The sequence below is a fragment of the Nipponia nippon genome, unplaced genomic scaffold, assembly GCF_047370975.1.
Source record: "Nipponia nippon isolate SJK-2023a ecotype South Korea unplaced genomic scaffold, ASM4737097v1 scaffold_6, whole genome shotgun sequence".
Classification (NCBI taxonomy): Eukaryota; Metazoa; Chordata; class Aves; order Pelecaniformes; family Threskiornithidae; genus Nipponia; species Nipponia nippon.
Window position 1 is genome coordinate 41,174,617 of NW_028262380.1, and position 15,508 is coordinate 41,190,124.

Sequence of the window (15,508 nt, forward strand, 5' to 3'; positions counted from 1 at the left end):
ATTTGTTTTTCCTGAGCTGTTTCTTTTCACCTATTACAATTGATGGATCTAAGCTCACCAGCAGAGAACAAACAATAAATGCTTTTACACAAAAACAGTTTGTGTTCAATGATGTAGATAACTTCTTCTACATGTTCTGAAATTCCTATGCCTCTATGGACCTTGCGTAATTTGACCTTCTTTAACCTAAAGGAAAAATTGTGCTTGATACACAGCAGCGTCTAAGCAAAGTATCTTTTGTGTTTTTATAGGCAGCTGGTGTCTTTTTTCTTTTCTTGTGAAAAGTCTCATAGATGAGAGATAAACGTGAAATTTTTACATCCCTGGCACAGCACAATACGTCTCAGGCTTCTTGGTGTAGTTTCAGAGCAGTAAGTTGATCTTGACTGTTGTCTTTAGGGACTGTTTGGAGTTTGGAGGCAGATGGTATGGAAGAAACAGATAGTAGTAAAGGAGACTGACTGGCATTAGGGAAAGAGAATGAATTGATTCTAGGATGCCATCAATGGGGACAGCGTCTTTGGTACTGCTCAAAGGGTGCTGTTGGTTCTCCTGGTGCTAGGATCTCCAGTAATGAAGACAGACGTCCCCTCCTTCCTATCAGTCCCTGTTTCCATACATAAAAGGGTATGTCCTACATGAACTGGCCACTTCTATACCCCCGGGGTTTTTGGTTTTGCCAAAGGAGCCTTTCGAAGCCTGAATACACGGAAGTGCACTGACAGACACAGCTGGGAGACAAGAATGCCGTCTGTAAAAAAAGTGCTGTAGATTTCACCATTTAGGTTTGCTCTTCGGTCAGAATTTGCGTCTTCCATGTCCCAGTTTAACTGCATACTCTTTTGCTAAGAAACCTTCTCAGGAAAAAAACAGAAGTTTGATTGAAACATAGTTGTTGGTGGAAACATACACGGGCTAAGATAAAATAGAGTCAAAACACTATCAACTAGCCCTGACCTTTGGTTCTACTTTAGAAATCATTCTCAAGTTCATTTTCTATGAGCATATTAAATCTACCTAGTTAGATCAGAGCAGGTGATGCAAAAATCCAAACGTGTCCATGTGGCAACTCTCAGTGGGAATTCCATTTTTCACTTCACTAGAAAAAAACCTGAGTCCCCACAGTTATGACAAAAGGTACCTAGATAAAAAAATAAAATAAAACTGTCAATATTTATTAAGTTTGTAATGTTGAAGTTGTCTAGATTTAGAGATATGGGGTTTCTATAAAGATAATAATTCATTTTTACTCTGCAAAAGTATAGCAAACCCAAGAATTCAAATATTTTATTTACTTCACCTAAAAAACAAGCAACCCATAAGTAAGATATACATAGGTTTCCCAGATTTATCCCTAATAAATTTTTTAAAGATTTATACAATTTCTACAGAAACATACAGTGTATCAAAATCTGCATAAATCAAATTTATAAAATATGTAGAAATGCATAGTGATATTATCATCAACTTACAAAGCAAGAATATGGGAATTATTTTTTTTCCAAGCCTGCTATAGTAGGAAAAAGTCATTACAGCAACAGCTTCTTATGATCTCATGTTTTGTAAGGTTTCAGTCTCGCATACAGATTCATATTCACATACAGCATCAGCTTTCAATGAATTGCACAAAATACCCATTTAAAATGCACACCCGCACAATTTGCGTGCCACCATTCTTTCTCTTATGCATAGTCGTATGATTAAATTAATCTACTCAACACACAAAAATGGAGTCAGTTTTCATACACACAAGGAACAAGTACCAGCACACACCCTTATTTTCCTTTTTTTCCAGTTTCTCCCTCCTTTATTTTCTATTTTTCATAGCTCTGAAAGGATAGATGAGAAGTTAAAGAAACTAGGAAAGATCCCAAGCTAATAGATCAGTGCAGACAGCCCTATAAAGATCAAACTCTGCCACCAAGTATGATACATAACCCTTGTTAACATCAATGGAAGCTGCATGCAATGCTATTCTAGATTTCAGGGAAGTATTTAGTCATATTTAATAGTGTGACATGTTATAGGCATAATTCTTATGAAATCAGTACACTGATGTCAACATTTAACAGTCACAAAATCTGGAATAAGGATGTGAGGATAAGTCATTTCTCCTCCACCTCTCTGTTCATTCAGAGAAAGTATTTATACTCCTAGGGGAGTTCGCATAAACTCCTTTCCAGAACATTTTTAGAAACTACTTCTTCACATTCTATTCTGTACACTATAGCACCAAGTGGTTGTATTTTGTGTTCGTAATCCCTCAGGAAAAGTTTCCAATGACAAAAATAAGGAGAAAATTAGTATGAATAAATGCGGTTTCAGGATTTCCATTTCTCTTTTCAAATTGAAATCTGGCATCCAAGCTAGCTGAGAGATGTCCTTGTAAAGAATTATGTAGATGTGTTAAGGAGCTGGATGTTTTTTCCTAGTTAGAAGTTTTAGTCCACCTCCAAGTGATTTCCACTTAAAATAACAATATAAATGAAGCATTGGATTCTTTCCAAGTTTTACGTAATTGTGCAGCTTTATTTTATTTCCTTTTTTTAAAATTATTTTTATGTAAGGCATAGTTTAAACAAGCAAGTTAGTGCTTATAAATTCTTAACTGGAATCACAAGGGTGCTTACTTCCATCAAAATGTACCACATTAGTGCTAAACTTGACACTAAGCTCTTCCTTGCTCCATACACAGCATCCAGTCAAAGTAGAGCAGCCAAATTGGCAATAGAAATTTGTCTTCAGTAACACAATAATTACACGGGGCAATACGGCTGATCCCTACCCCTGGTGACAGCTCAGAAGAATCTACTGTATAATTTCCAACAAATGCTTTTCTTGTGAAAGAGAAAAATGAAAGAGGCACTAAATATGTTGAAATTCACCTTCCAAAAAAGCAGCATGACTGTGAGAGAAGGCCACCCTGGCTAATAACCTGTGGCAGTGCTTAGTAAGATGTAAAATTAAATAAAAATATACAACAGGTTGATAATCACCAAGTTCTATGAAAATCTGGTTACTCCAACCTTTTCAAGTGTGTGTAAAAAAACTGCCTTCAGACCCCTGAGTGTAATCCCAAAGAAGACGACAACGCTTTTAACTATGTTCCTATGAAACATAGCTAACAGCACATTAATTTACCAACATCTTAAAACAAAAAGATGTAAACATCTACAGAGTTTAAGGTAAAGCAGTTTTGTAAACATTAACTGCGGATGATAATGTTACTGTAATAATCACAGTTCGTCTATGTCCTTCATCCAAGCCAGGAGGCTCGCAGCTGTACAAAGTTAATAATTGCAGCAGTGTTCAGGCTATTTTCAGTCCTGTACAAATTAATGTGTCAGTAGGTAGGTTTTGTCTGTCTACACACTAAGGATGTTGTTCATTTCCCATTTTTGTGTTGCTTTACTGGAGTCACACTCTGAAATGAAAACTTGATGGAGGACTTCGGAGCGATCCAAGCACTTCCCTGATGGAATGTGAGTAAATCTGTGCAGATTCTGGAAAAGAAAATCATCAGGAACATGTGTTTTTTGGTGTTTTTTTTTTTTTTTTTTTTTTTTTTAACATTTTCTTCACAACTGCAACATAGCTATTTACAAAAGCAGGCTTCAGGGTCCCAGAACAGAGCAGCTCTATACTCATTTTATTATTTGTTAAACCTGGATTTTCACAGCCTTCATATTATGAAATGTTTTATATGTGTAGGTCCACTTGAAACGCCTAGCATTTCTCTTAGGCAACAAACTGCTAAGAAAATGAGCAAAACTGTGTCTAAAATGCTTCCAGCTTTTTCATCCATCCTGTAACCAAAAGAAAAGATTAACTCTTGAGGACAGCTAACTCACTGGGCAGATGAGAACTGACTTCACTGGGCAGATCCTCCTTTGATTAGGCCTCACATGAAGCAACTGCCCAACACCAATGTTAACCACACTGGGAAAAAAAAAGCCAGCAGTAACTTTGTTCCCTGTTTGACTGCTAGAAGGAAGAGAAGAAGGTATGAGAGCAAGTCTGGCCTCCGGAGCAACAGGAGGCTGCCTAAGTAACTGCAGACCTACTGTGCCTAGCACATTCAGGCTGAGACTCGCATGTCTGGCTCCTTCCACGTCTCCCGTCCTGCCATGCCCGAGCCTCACGCATTCGCAAAGCGGCCTGTGGCTTCTCTCCCGCTTGCTGACCCGGCGTGCCAGATGCAGCCCTGGCTCGCTGACCAGTTGCATCTAGTGCGGAGAGCCATGGAGCAGAAGGAAACTTGCGGCACTGCGGCCGGGCTGGGGCTCTGCAGCCCTGCCCCAAAGACACGCTCCCCCCAGCATGGGGACCCTCTTCATCGCTCCATCACTCCCACGTGCACATCCAAATGTTGGTTCAGTTCTATACCTGCTCCTGCTGTGTAGCCAGACATGGGGGTCCTCTACTTAGAGAGGTAAACAGATGCCTGAACAAAAGCAATAAGCAGACCACCGCCAGCTCTGTTCTGGATGTTTGCTTATGGGCACCGAAGCCCTGCTACTGCTCGATGCTCAAGCAGCACAGATGTTATGCTCACCAAACTGGCACACAAGCGTTCATTCCAGAACCAACCAACCAACCAACCAACCAACCAGATAAAATCTCTTGGCAGCTTTCATTTACACGAGGCCACAACATTTTTGAGCAGTTCCTAAGCATTTCATTCCTTACACCCTCCTCATTAGAAGAAACGGTCATACCCTCCGTACTGCACAACAGGGTGTGCCAAATTTCTAGTATCTGCTTGGTTACACACCCTTGGTGGTCCTTTTTCTCTCACCCCCCTTTTTTTTTTTCCTTCTGGAAGCCAGTCAGTGTTTTGTTCTACAGCCCAGACCATGCCTACCGGGCTTCCTTATAACTTGCGGTAATAAGCAAACAATTACACAACTTGGTACCACTGTGGAGGAAATGGATCTTCTTGCATAAAAGAAATGCTTAGAGAAGAGCCAAGTAACATGCTGGGACACACTAGAATGGCTGGAGAGTTAACAAGTGCTGTATATTATTCCAATAATAAAGCAGAAGTCGGCAGGCACTGGAACATTGCTTATTATTTTTAAATTTCAGGTTTAAAGAATTTTGTCTGCCTATATGGCACAAGAAAGCTGGGTGGAAATGGCATTATGCTGCTTGATACTTCGTAGCTCTATGCAAATATCAGAAAAAGTGGGGGGGCTTAAGGGATAACAAACAGATTTCACAGCACTCAACAGTGCCTACATGTTTCAGACAAACACAATCCAGGTAACCAGCTAATGAATTAATAAATATGCAATATGCTAGATAGACTGAAGAAAAATTGACACAGAAGAGTTTCTTAGACACAGAACCAAGTTATGTGTGGTTATATCCAAGGATAACATCACCCTTAGACTATTCAGTCTCATTTTTTAAGAGACAAGCAGAAATATAACCTTAGACATTTCTTAAAATAACACTTTCAAAACTAGAATTAATAGAGGACTTACAGGTGCAGTGACTAAATAGACTGTAGCAGCCCTCGCATGTATATCAGCCAACATTCCAAGTCTTTATTAAAAATTCATAGATTTTGCAATAGCTTTATAATGGCGCCACGCCCAGAATTCACAACAGAGCATGTTATTAGAGAACAGCTAATGAACAGGAAAAAGAAAGGCAAAGACAACACAAAAAGGCAGAGTAACGCTATGTTTACCTATTCCTATGTAGGCTTAAAAAGATCTTCTGTCTTTAATCTGAGCGACACTTCAGTTCAGACCTCTCAGAATTAGATCTAATATTGATCCTAGCTGCTAAAGTTCAGACCTCTCAGAATTAGATCTAATATTGATCCTAGCTGCTAAATGCACCTCAGCGTTTAAGTAATCTTCTCACAGCATCCATTAGATAAAGAAACTTTCTTGACAGAAAGCATACAAGCAGAGAGGGTGATGGCACAAAAAGCTTTTAGAAACTCTGTCACTGGTAGTAGACATCCTCTTTGCTTCCTCAGAGACAAGTGCTAACTCCTAACACATCTGTGGCAGCACATGTAGTCTCATGAGATTTTCCTTAAAGATTTTGCTGCAGAAGACAGCAACTAGAACCTCTTTCCCTAGAGGAAGTTTTCCTGGTAAGCATGGATTTCCAAGAACGTGCAATTAACAATTTACTCTACTTGGTTCAGTTAACCTTGTCATAGATCTTTATTTTCAGACATACATAAAATAATTTTAAGAAGTGCAAAAAACCAGGATGCAAATTATAATTTCTTTTCTGCTATATATCTGTTGCATACCTTGAAGTATTGCCAGTCCTTGTATTCATTCTGATTACAGTGTGTAATCATAATTTTGGATCCATCTGGTCCTTTAGTTAAGCACTGATCATACTGCATGAGTTGATTAGCTTCATTGATTCGGAAAAGCTAACAGAAAAAAAAAACCACCTTTTTAACAGTTGACTCAAAATAACAAGTATTTTAGAAACACTGAAAATACCAACAAAATCACATCATTCAAAACATTCCCTGGTGTTATTACATTTATCTTTCAGGAGGGCTCTTTATTTTACATGATGTAACACACTTTTACTATCACAACACTCAATTTCATGGATAACTTTCCTGTAGGATTCAGAAGGCTAAGAAACTTACCTAGCAAGATAAAAATGATAAAAATAAAGGCATCCCTATTTGGGAGACTTCTGAAAGTGTTTGATTAAAAGCCTTTATATGATTTGATGGCCAAACAATCCACTGTCTTTCTAAAGGTCTCATAGCAAGTCCTTGGTCCTGGACAGGAATTTCATGTGAAGACAGTAAAACTTTGGCATTTTACCCATGGAGGAAATCAAACTAATGCATCCAGATACAAAAAGATTATCCTAGCTACTTCTTGCAAAATAATTGCTACAGGGTTTTTGGGGGTAACATATACAGAAAAAGTAGTTCAGGGAACTTTTTCGTTAAATATCAAAATAAGAGAGACATTTCCATGGGCTACTAAGAGCTAACCCAAATATGATTTTTAAAAGCATCATCCTGCACGTGATTTCATGACTGCCGTGACAAAACTTGCCTGGTTCAAGTCTACATCAGCATAAATAAGGACTTTAAATGCTGAAAAGTTTTCCAACTGAAAAAGGAGATGTAAATACAGAACAGCGTGTTTGTGTGGTAGTGTGGGTAGGTTTGTGAAGATACAGGTCAAACATGATAGCAGCTTGGATTGCAACCATTGATTAGCAATTATGTTCTGCCAATTAATTTGTAAATGAAGCAGAGACAAATTTTTGTTCAATTTCTTGTCTCCTCTGGTGGAAGACGAGTCACTGCACAAAAGTGTTTTATACTTCCATTAGAGCAAAACAACTTTGTGAAATAATTGAGTGAGGGGATTGTTTCCTGAAGGATTAATTATTAAGTGAAGATAAATGATCAATCAGCAGCAATGCTAAGAGCTGCAGTTATTCTAATGCAGTGATATGGTTGCTTTAAAACACAGTTCTTGTTTTCTCATGGACCTGCTTCACTGAAGAAGAGATCGTGAATTTGCCTTCAATTTTGTACTGTTTGTGTTTGAAATTACATTTTCAGATTCCCGTATTTTAGCAAAGTCAGTATGCTTATGGAAAATCCCTAACTCCCATTTTTGTAGCTGGTACCTAAGTGACTTTACGTACAGGCTTAACAGAAAACTGGCCAGTTATCATCCACTGCAAGCAATTCTCCTTCAGACTTGCCTCCAAGCTCCTTACCTGGTTTCCTCCCATTCTGTGGCATGGCCCAAGCTCAACGAAGCCACCGTTGGTGTGCCCCATGCTATCGATGCAGTAAGTGGTTTCAAAGCCTCTAATCTGGAAAGAAGGTTTTGCACTCTACATTAGTCTCAAGGAAAAAATAAGTGTGAAGGAGTTCAGAAAATTCCCACTTATCTTTCAAACCAGAAACAGATATCTGCCAGAGTGATATGAGACAAACCTGCATATGAAATTTAAACACTGATGTTAACTGTTCTGGGAGATGGAGCTTCAAGCGGCCCATGCTAATTTGTGGGCTCTTACTTGAGTTAGAGTACACTGATAAAGTGAGAGCTGCAAAGCTCAGTTCCAAATTAATGCCACCAAAATGTAGGACTTTCAAGTATTTTAATTTATTCAATCTCCTATCAAAGCATGTTCAGTCTCCTAGGTCTTCATAAATAAAGCAGGAGGGCAGCTAATTTGCTCTCATCTTGCGGGTGAGAGAAACGTGATGCAGAGCAGCTATGCGCAGCCATTACTAAATGCAGCCAGGCACAGCCCACTGACCTGGCTGCTCAGAAGTACCTTCTGCGGCAGCAATTACACAGAAAAAAAGAGATAAAATCGATGAGGGGGCAGGCACAGGCATAGGAATACAGAACAAAAGTCCTGTCAGAAAGCATGCCTGAACTGCTGATTATCCCATTCCCTTCTCAGAAGGGCCAGCAAACAGCTTTACAAAGACTTTATGACACAAACAACATTCTTTCCAGACCTATTTTCTTTGCCAGAGCCGCCTCCTTCTTCTTTGTGACAGCAGAAGAAAGTCCAGAGGACTAAGCTTAGACCTGACTTCCAGAGAGCGTTAGGGAAGATGAACCCCACACTTTCATTCCCAACAGTCTGGAACTGCAATTAGTGCAGTGTTACAAACAGGTGGGGAAAAAAATGTCTCAGATGTCGGATAACTGGCAGCCAGTGCAGAAAAGTTGAAGAAAACTTCAGAGAAGTCTCTAAACTTCCGACTTTCCTGTTACTTCACCAGAGCCGTTTGCTTTCATCAGGGATGATCTCCTGCACGGTGGCCATTACTATTTTATTCTCTTCAGATACTTTCACCTCAGTGAGTAGTAATATATAACATGCCTTTCTAAATCCTTTATGTGGATTCAAAAGGAGGTCTAAGGCCAACGTAGTAACTGATGCCTTGTGCTAGCTTTTAGGTAAGAAATAAAGGTGGCATTGTTTACCTGGTCCCTCAGAAATGAGACTATTTGTATCCCCTTCCACCATGCACATGATCTATATCACTAATTCCTCAGAGAAGTTAGAGATAACACACACTTGGCCATAGGAAACAGCATAGATCTGTACTTTCTAATGCTCTTTTGAAGTTACAGAAACGGATCCATCATATCTTGGGAAAGGAGGTTGTTAAATTTGGTGGGACACAGGACTCCTCGCCTGCTAGTGAGACAACTTTCTGATTTTGCCTCCATGATCTACAAAAGTAAAATTGATAGGAGAGACAAGGCAAGGCTGGAAACAGCTGAAAAAGGAAAAAAACAAACAAACAAACATAACCCCAAGTCATTTGAAAGCAGGCAGGTGACCTGCAGTAAGAGCTCCTCAAGGTGTGGGCTAAAAGCGAGAATGAAACAGGCAGGGTTCAGCGAAGTGTCCTCCACCTGCCTGGTGACATGCTGTGTCAACCACAGGAAAATGCTGAATTTGTAACCACATCCTTAATTTAGCACAATCTTACTCTTATACATTAACGCTGGAGATGACTGTTACAGAATCATATCACACTATTACACGCAGATAAGGTATTTACTGAGGCTGTAACTGTATGAGTACATCACAGGCTAGCAAACATACGCAGAATGTACTCCACCTGGATTTCATGATCTATTCTCTAGGCCTTCACAGAAAAAGATTTTCACCTATTAATCTTTGCCAATACTCCTACACAAGCAGGATTCGCATTTTTTTCTTTTAAAGAAAAACTAAATTCCAATTATGGAAAAAAGAGCTTTAGACGTAACTGAAGAAAGGGCTAGAGATAAAAGAATCCTTCAAGGAACTATGGAGCTAATTAAAAAAATTGCACCTCTTACAGCATATATATTTTTTCCCTAGGGTTATATCTCTATAGCTCTCTGGCTAGTATCATATATCTTAGTATAGCAGTAATCAAAGAGCCTGTTCTCAGATTGATGTCAAGTAACAATCGCTTCCCTTTGAATTCCCAATTTAAAAAAAAAAGCTCCTAAAATAAATACAGGTTACGTGCTGTACTTACCTCTCCCCAGTCCACGTTTTTAGGTGGCAGTGGATAATATGAAATTATATCATATGCTATTTCTTCCATAAACCACTTAAAACTTTTGCAGTTGTGATCTTCACGGAATTTTTTCAGCTCAGATATATCTCCGTAGGGTAGCGCTTTTGTCTCTGGCCGACTTGCATAAAAATAATCTTTATATTCATCCCACCACACTTCTACAACTCTGACATAGTTCTGTGAAGAACAAGGACATTGCTGCTACCTCAAAGCACTCACAACAGGTCAGATGTAACCGCATGTTAATTACAGAAATTTAGGGATTTCTTCTCTTAAAAAGTGACAGCATGAAATTATTTTATAGCCATTTGTCACCTTCAGCAGATTATACAAGACACATGCATATTATTTTCAAATGACAGTTTAGGACTGAAGCCAGTAAAATAAACTGGCTTGCTTAATGAGAGTATGTAGTGTTTTTCTACGTTTAGAGAATGTTTATTTGAAAATAAAGACTCTTCAGTTATGGGTGCAATAGAGCCTCTTCAGTTATGGGTGCAATAAAACGTTGTGATCATTTGCTGTGTACCACAACTGCAATTCAGAGTTTGTATTCACCTTCTACAGCTTTAATACAGAGAATGATATGCATTAATCCACTAAGGGTGGAAAAATTAAGTCTTAAACGGGTCAGCTATGACACACCAAGGAGATTTTATCTTCTTAAGTACTTCATTGCTGCTTGGAGAAGGGGAAAAAATGGATAGCTCGCCTGGTGAACAAGCCGCTCCCTCACATCTTTTTTCTCAGTCTCTTTGATGGCTCTTATCTCTGTATTACCTGTACATGTTCTAGATGCACACCCCACTTTGTACAATTCTAGCATTAATGACCTGGTGTTAAAACAGTCTTAATAGATCTGACTAAAGGCACAAATTATTGTGCGTTTTACTTTAATCCACATCCAGCATAAATTGAACAAAGCTATAAAAAAAGCACATTTACTATGGGGATGGGAGGGTGCTCAAAGAGGGAGAAAGCTACTCCTGCATCCTGCCTTGTACAGAGAAGCAACTTAATATTTAAGAACACTCAGCAGTGTGGTGTTGTATTCAGTAAGCAAACAAGCAGACTCATGCAAGGTGTTTAGATATGCAGTAAATATTTTTGATCAGCTTTCCAGAAGAGTGAAATGTTTTTTATAATTTCAGACAAGGCAAACAAACATCTTGCCTGCACTGAGCAATGGAGCTATGATTTGCTATCCTGGCTCCCATTGCTCTGTCTCTACTCCCAGCTATGCCTGTTTCCCCCTACCCGCCCTTGTATGGGTCCTAGTGCTTGTTTGATCAAAATGTTAATCAATTCACATTACTAATAGAGGACTTTTTTTTTTGGGCGGGGGGGAGAGGTTAGTTCTCTACCATTAAGCGAGGCTGGGACATTCCCTTTTCAACGGAACCAACTGCTAACTTGGCTCAAGCCATACTCTGTAATGCTACCAGTCGTCATTGTCATAGGTAACGTCTAGGAAGGTGGCTCTGGGATTGGAATTTACAAAGAACTGGGTCTTTGGGAACGGGATTTACCAATGCCAAAACACTGCACAAGAGGAAGTTTAAACCAGGCAATAGGAAACCTTAACAGGAGGGTTGTCTCTCTTCCTGCTGGTAGGTGGAAGCTTACACGAACCAGCTTTTCTTGATTCAAGTTACCTTCTTATCTATCTAAAACTGTTGTTATCTAAAACCAAAAACCACCCTCAAGGTTGCAGCAAAACAGTACCTTTAATGTAGGAGAAGACCCAACGTACACAGGGGGTGGATTTCCTTGCCAACCCTGGAGACGATAGATGTGTCCAACACGAGAACAGGGAACAAACAACAGTTTTCCCCCACATTGCCAGATCTGCAAGTTAAAGCAAAGGTGGAGATATTAATATATATGCACATGAATTTAAGACAGACAAATAGATAATAAATTATGGAAGAAATGTCAACTACTTTTCTTACTGTACCAACTGTGTGATATATTTAAATATTTTCGCTTCAGATGTAAGCATAAACATAATAGGTCTCTGAAATGAAAGGCTGTTGAGTACATCTTTAACTCAGCCATGAAATTACTCAACTAAATTACTTTTCAAAAAAACCTTTTAAAAAAGTCTGCTATCTCATTCCATTGCTATTTTAAAACAACAGTAATTAATGAGTGCACGAAATCTGGAACTGGGTAATTTTTATTATGACAGAATTAATAATATTTTGATTTTATTAAAGCAATTCACATACCATCACTAAGATGGGTTTTGATTAGATGCCCATCACATTTAAGTTTTTCTTAATGAAGACTAGTAGGAGATAAGGATGTCTTTAGTAACTCATTGTTCCAAGAACAAACAGATTTTTCTTTAACTATAGTAGCCGAAAATAAAAAATGGGTAAAACATATCACCATTCTGAAATTCCCTCCCTCCCACACGTCCTTGGATAATCCATTTATGGGGAAAAGAAAACATACCTAAATCTGAATTTAGTTGCTCATAGTTTTGACAAGTTTGAAATGTAGCATCAAATCCCAATTCAAGCTAACTTTGGGAATGTTCCACATTAGTCCTAATTCCAGATTAAAGATATGATTTAACAGTATTAGGACAGATGGGCAGAATAGTTTACTTCCTTCATTGCACTATCATATGAATTTTCTTAAGTTTCATCAAAAAAAACCCCTTAGAGTGAAAGGCCATTATATTTGCTATCTAGGAGTCAGCATGCAAGACTGATAAATGTTACTTAGTTCTTCTGAAGATTGGTTGTGATCTACATGAAACCAATTTGGAGGTCTCTACATAATCAGCACTTCAATTACAAAACTACTGTATGTAATTTCAATCATGATTTAGCTCTAAGCAAGATGGAGAATTAGAAGGATAAAGACCCTGTATGTGTAACATCCTCAATAACTACCTTTTGCATATGGATTTACAGCTGAGCAAGTACACTCAGAGCTCTCCTCAAAATCATGAAGAGCAAGAGTAGCTAGGGGAGCTCTGAATGTACTTTTAGTAAAATTCAGCTACAATTTCACAGATCTCTGCTGAGGATATTACATGTCTCCACTTTTGTTTGTTAATTGGGACAGATTCCTGCTGTCTGCCACTTGTGTCATTATGAATACTGAAGCTAATGATTATCATCTTACATTTCCTGCTAACTGAAGAGCATGCATATGCCTAGGAGTGAAAATAAAATCTTCTGCAGTGATTATGAATTATGCAGTTACCGCTTCAATTACGAAGACTTCTCTTGTAAAGTTCTTGAAATTTTGAAAAGTATGAGAGATCATTTTTCACACATAAAAATGGTAGGGAGGAGGAAACCAGGTCAGATTACTTTTTCTTGCATCGTTATATACTTTAGAGACATGTATGCATAAACTGAGTGCTACTTGTTTTCTATAATCACTTTCATTAGAAACAGTATTTTTCTATACTCACCATGAGAGCACTCAGTACCCCCTCATAAAATTTGCCAGTCTGGTTTCAGATTAGATATTTAGGGTTGTGTGTCATCCCAAACCATTAACAAAATCTAGATTACTCAGCATTTGGGTCTCAGCACTAGGCCACCTCTCTGAACACTTCTGCCCCAAAGCCCAGAAGGAAACACTGAGGACACGTCTGCCACATCTCCTTGCAACAAAACCTACTGGGCTTCTTGAGACAGACGTGGTGCAAATCAGAGGTAGGTCTGTCTGAACTCCAAACAGAAGTATTTACAGAAAAAATATACACGAAACTGAATTAGTTTTCAATTTTTGCGGTTACCTTGTAAGAAATTTCAAAATTTTCACCACCCCAAATTTGAAGACCCGGATCATAGAGACCCAGTTCAAAGAAGAAATCGCGTTCAATGGCAAACAATCCACCAGCCATTGCAGGGGACCTGAAAGAGGAAGACAGTGTAACTCCTTCTGCCAAAAGGATATGGTAACACTTGGAGAAAGCATTGATTAAGGAAGCAATTCACTGTTAGCATATAATAAAGATTAGACAAATGGCAATACACTGAAAAATCATAAAGCTTTGTCATCATCTTCCAGTGATTTTCTGAAATGACATCTCTATAATTTCTAGTGGAGTCACAGATTTTACTGTTTTGTTTTGGTGGGTTTTTTTTGGTTTTGTTTTTTTTTTTTTTTGAATTATATAGAATTTTGATTGGAATTATCCATTCAGCCAGCCAGCATGCTTCTAGTAAAGTAAAAAAGATAAGAATCAGTGTGGCAAGACACTTCTCTCTTGAAGGTTGTTCAAGTTTCTGAGGTAACATATGAGACCGTATAGCAGACTTAAAGCTTATGCTCTGAGGAGCTGCCACATTGAAACTTATTGTCTATTACACAAGCAACATAGTTTTTCCAGCTAAATGATACCTTTCTATCCTCTCCCTCTGGCTTTTTTTCTACCACTGCCATATGAGACACTTTTCATTATCCTCAGTGAAATTTTTAAGAGGGCCTGGATCAAGTTCATAATTTCTCTCTCTCTCTTTTTTTTTTTTTTTTTTTAAATGGCTCTGTACATCTCTCCACGTATGCCGGGGTTCAATTAGCAAGCTTTAATGCGTCAAAAATACATTGTGATTTGGATTAGACCATGTTTGCAGGATGATTCTATCCAAAATTCTTTGGTTGCTTGCTCACGCTGAAATAGAAAGTAGGCTATGTTAAGCCATTTCCAGCACACGTACCAAGCATTTTTCACCTGAGGATCAATAAATATATAAAAATCCTAATGGATAAAAGCTGGAGTCCCCACTAAGTTGGCAATTTAAAAAAAAAAAGCTGGTAAGGAAAAAGTGAATTCTTTCTGACTTCAGATGGTCTGCAGCACTGAAAGGAGGAGGATCCACGAGTCCAGATCACTCTGGGGAGGCAAGTAAAACACAAGTGAAATATTCCTGCATCACCAAGGTAATGAGAGATGGGTCATTTCTGGCGCTATTCAGTCTCTTCATTCCATTAGATTTTTAACTTAGTGGTGCTCCTTTTAACAGTAATGATTATGTATTTCCCCTCTGCACATAAATGTCTGGAGGAGAACTGCTTAAGAAAAAATAACCTGCAGGGTTAGCACACATGCCCTCCACATAGCAGGGGCAGGGCAACAACAAAACCAGAGCTGCTTGGTCTATCAGCTGAGCTAGGCATGACAGTTATCAGTTTAGTTGCTCTCCAAATCACCTGATCAGAAGCCGAGTTACTCCTAAATGTCCCCTTGTACTTGTCTGCCTACCGTGTTTTCCTCCAACACGGCTGCTGCATTGCAGGGGTGCAAAGGGTAGGAAGCCAGCGAGCACCGCGGGGAGAAGCATGCTGCATAGCACAGCCCTGCAGCTTCCCTGCATTTTTGGTTTTCCTCAGCACCATCAAGACTCGGCAAGTGTAGAGGTCTCAGATACTTAAGTTTCAATCTTCTTTCTCCAACATGCTCTC

The 15,508-nt window shown here is 38.8% G+C and overlaps 1 protein-coding gene across 4 annotated transcripts in view; it reads right to left on the bottom strand.

Moving 5' to 3' along the window:
- Window positions 1-1,260: 1,260 nt before the first annotated feature.
- The window catches only part of GALNT7 (polypeptide N-acetylgalactosaminyltransferase 7), a 74,934-nt gene continuing 60,686 nt past the window's right edge, over window positions 1,261-15,508 (bottom strand). For all 4 annotated transcript variants that reach the window (XM_087737778.1, XM_087737775.1, XM_087737776.1 and 1 more), the window contains 6 exons: window positions 13,839-13,956; window positions 11,798-11,920; window positions 10,031-10,249; window positions 7,741-7,839; window positions 6,281-6,409; window positions 1,261-3,503 (listed from right to left, as the gene is read on the bottom strand). In XM_087737778.1, the coding sequence (XP_087593904.1) occupies window positions 3,366-3,503; window positions 6,281-6,409; window positions 7,741-7,839; window positions 10,031-10,249; window positions 11,798-11,920; window positions 13,839-13,956 (826 nt within the window). In that variant the 3' untranslated portion in view covers window positions 1,261-3,365. The remainder of the gene's footprint in view (window positions 3,504-6,280; window positions 6,410-7,740; window positions 7,840-10,030; window positions 10,250-11,797; window positions 11,921-13,838; window positions 13,957-15,508) is intronic.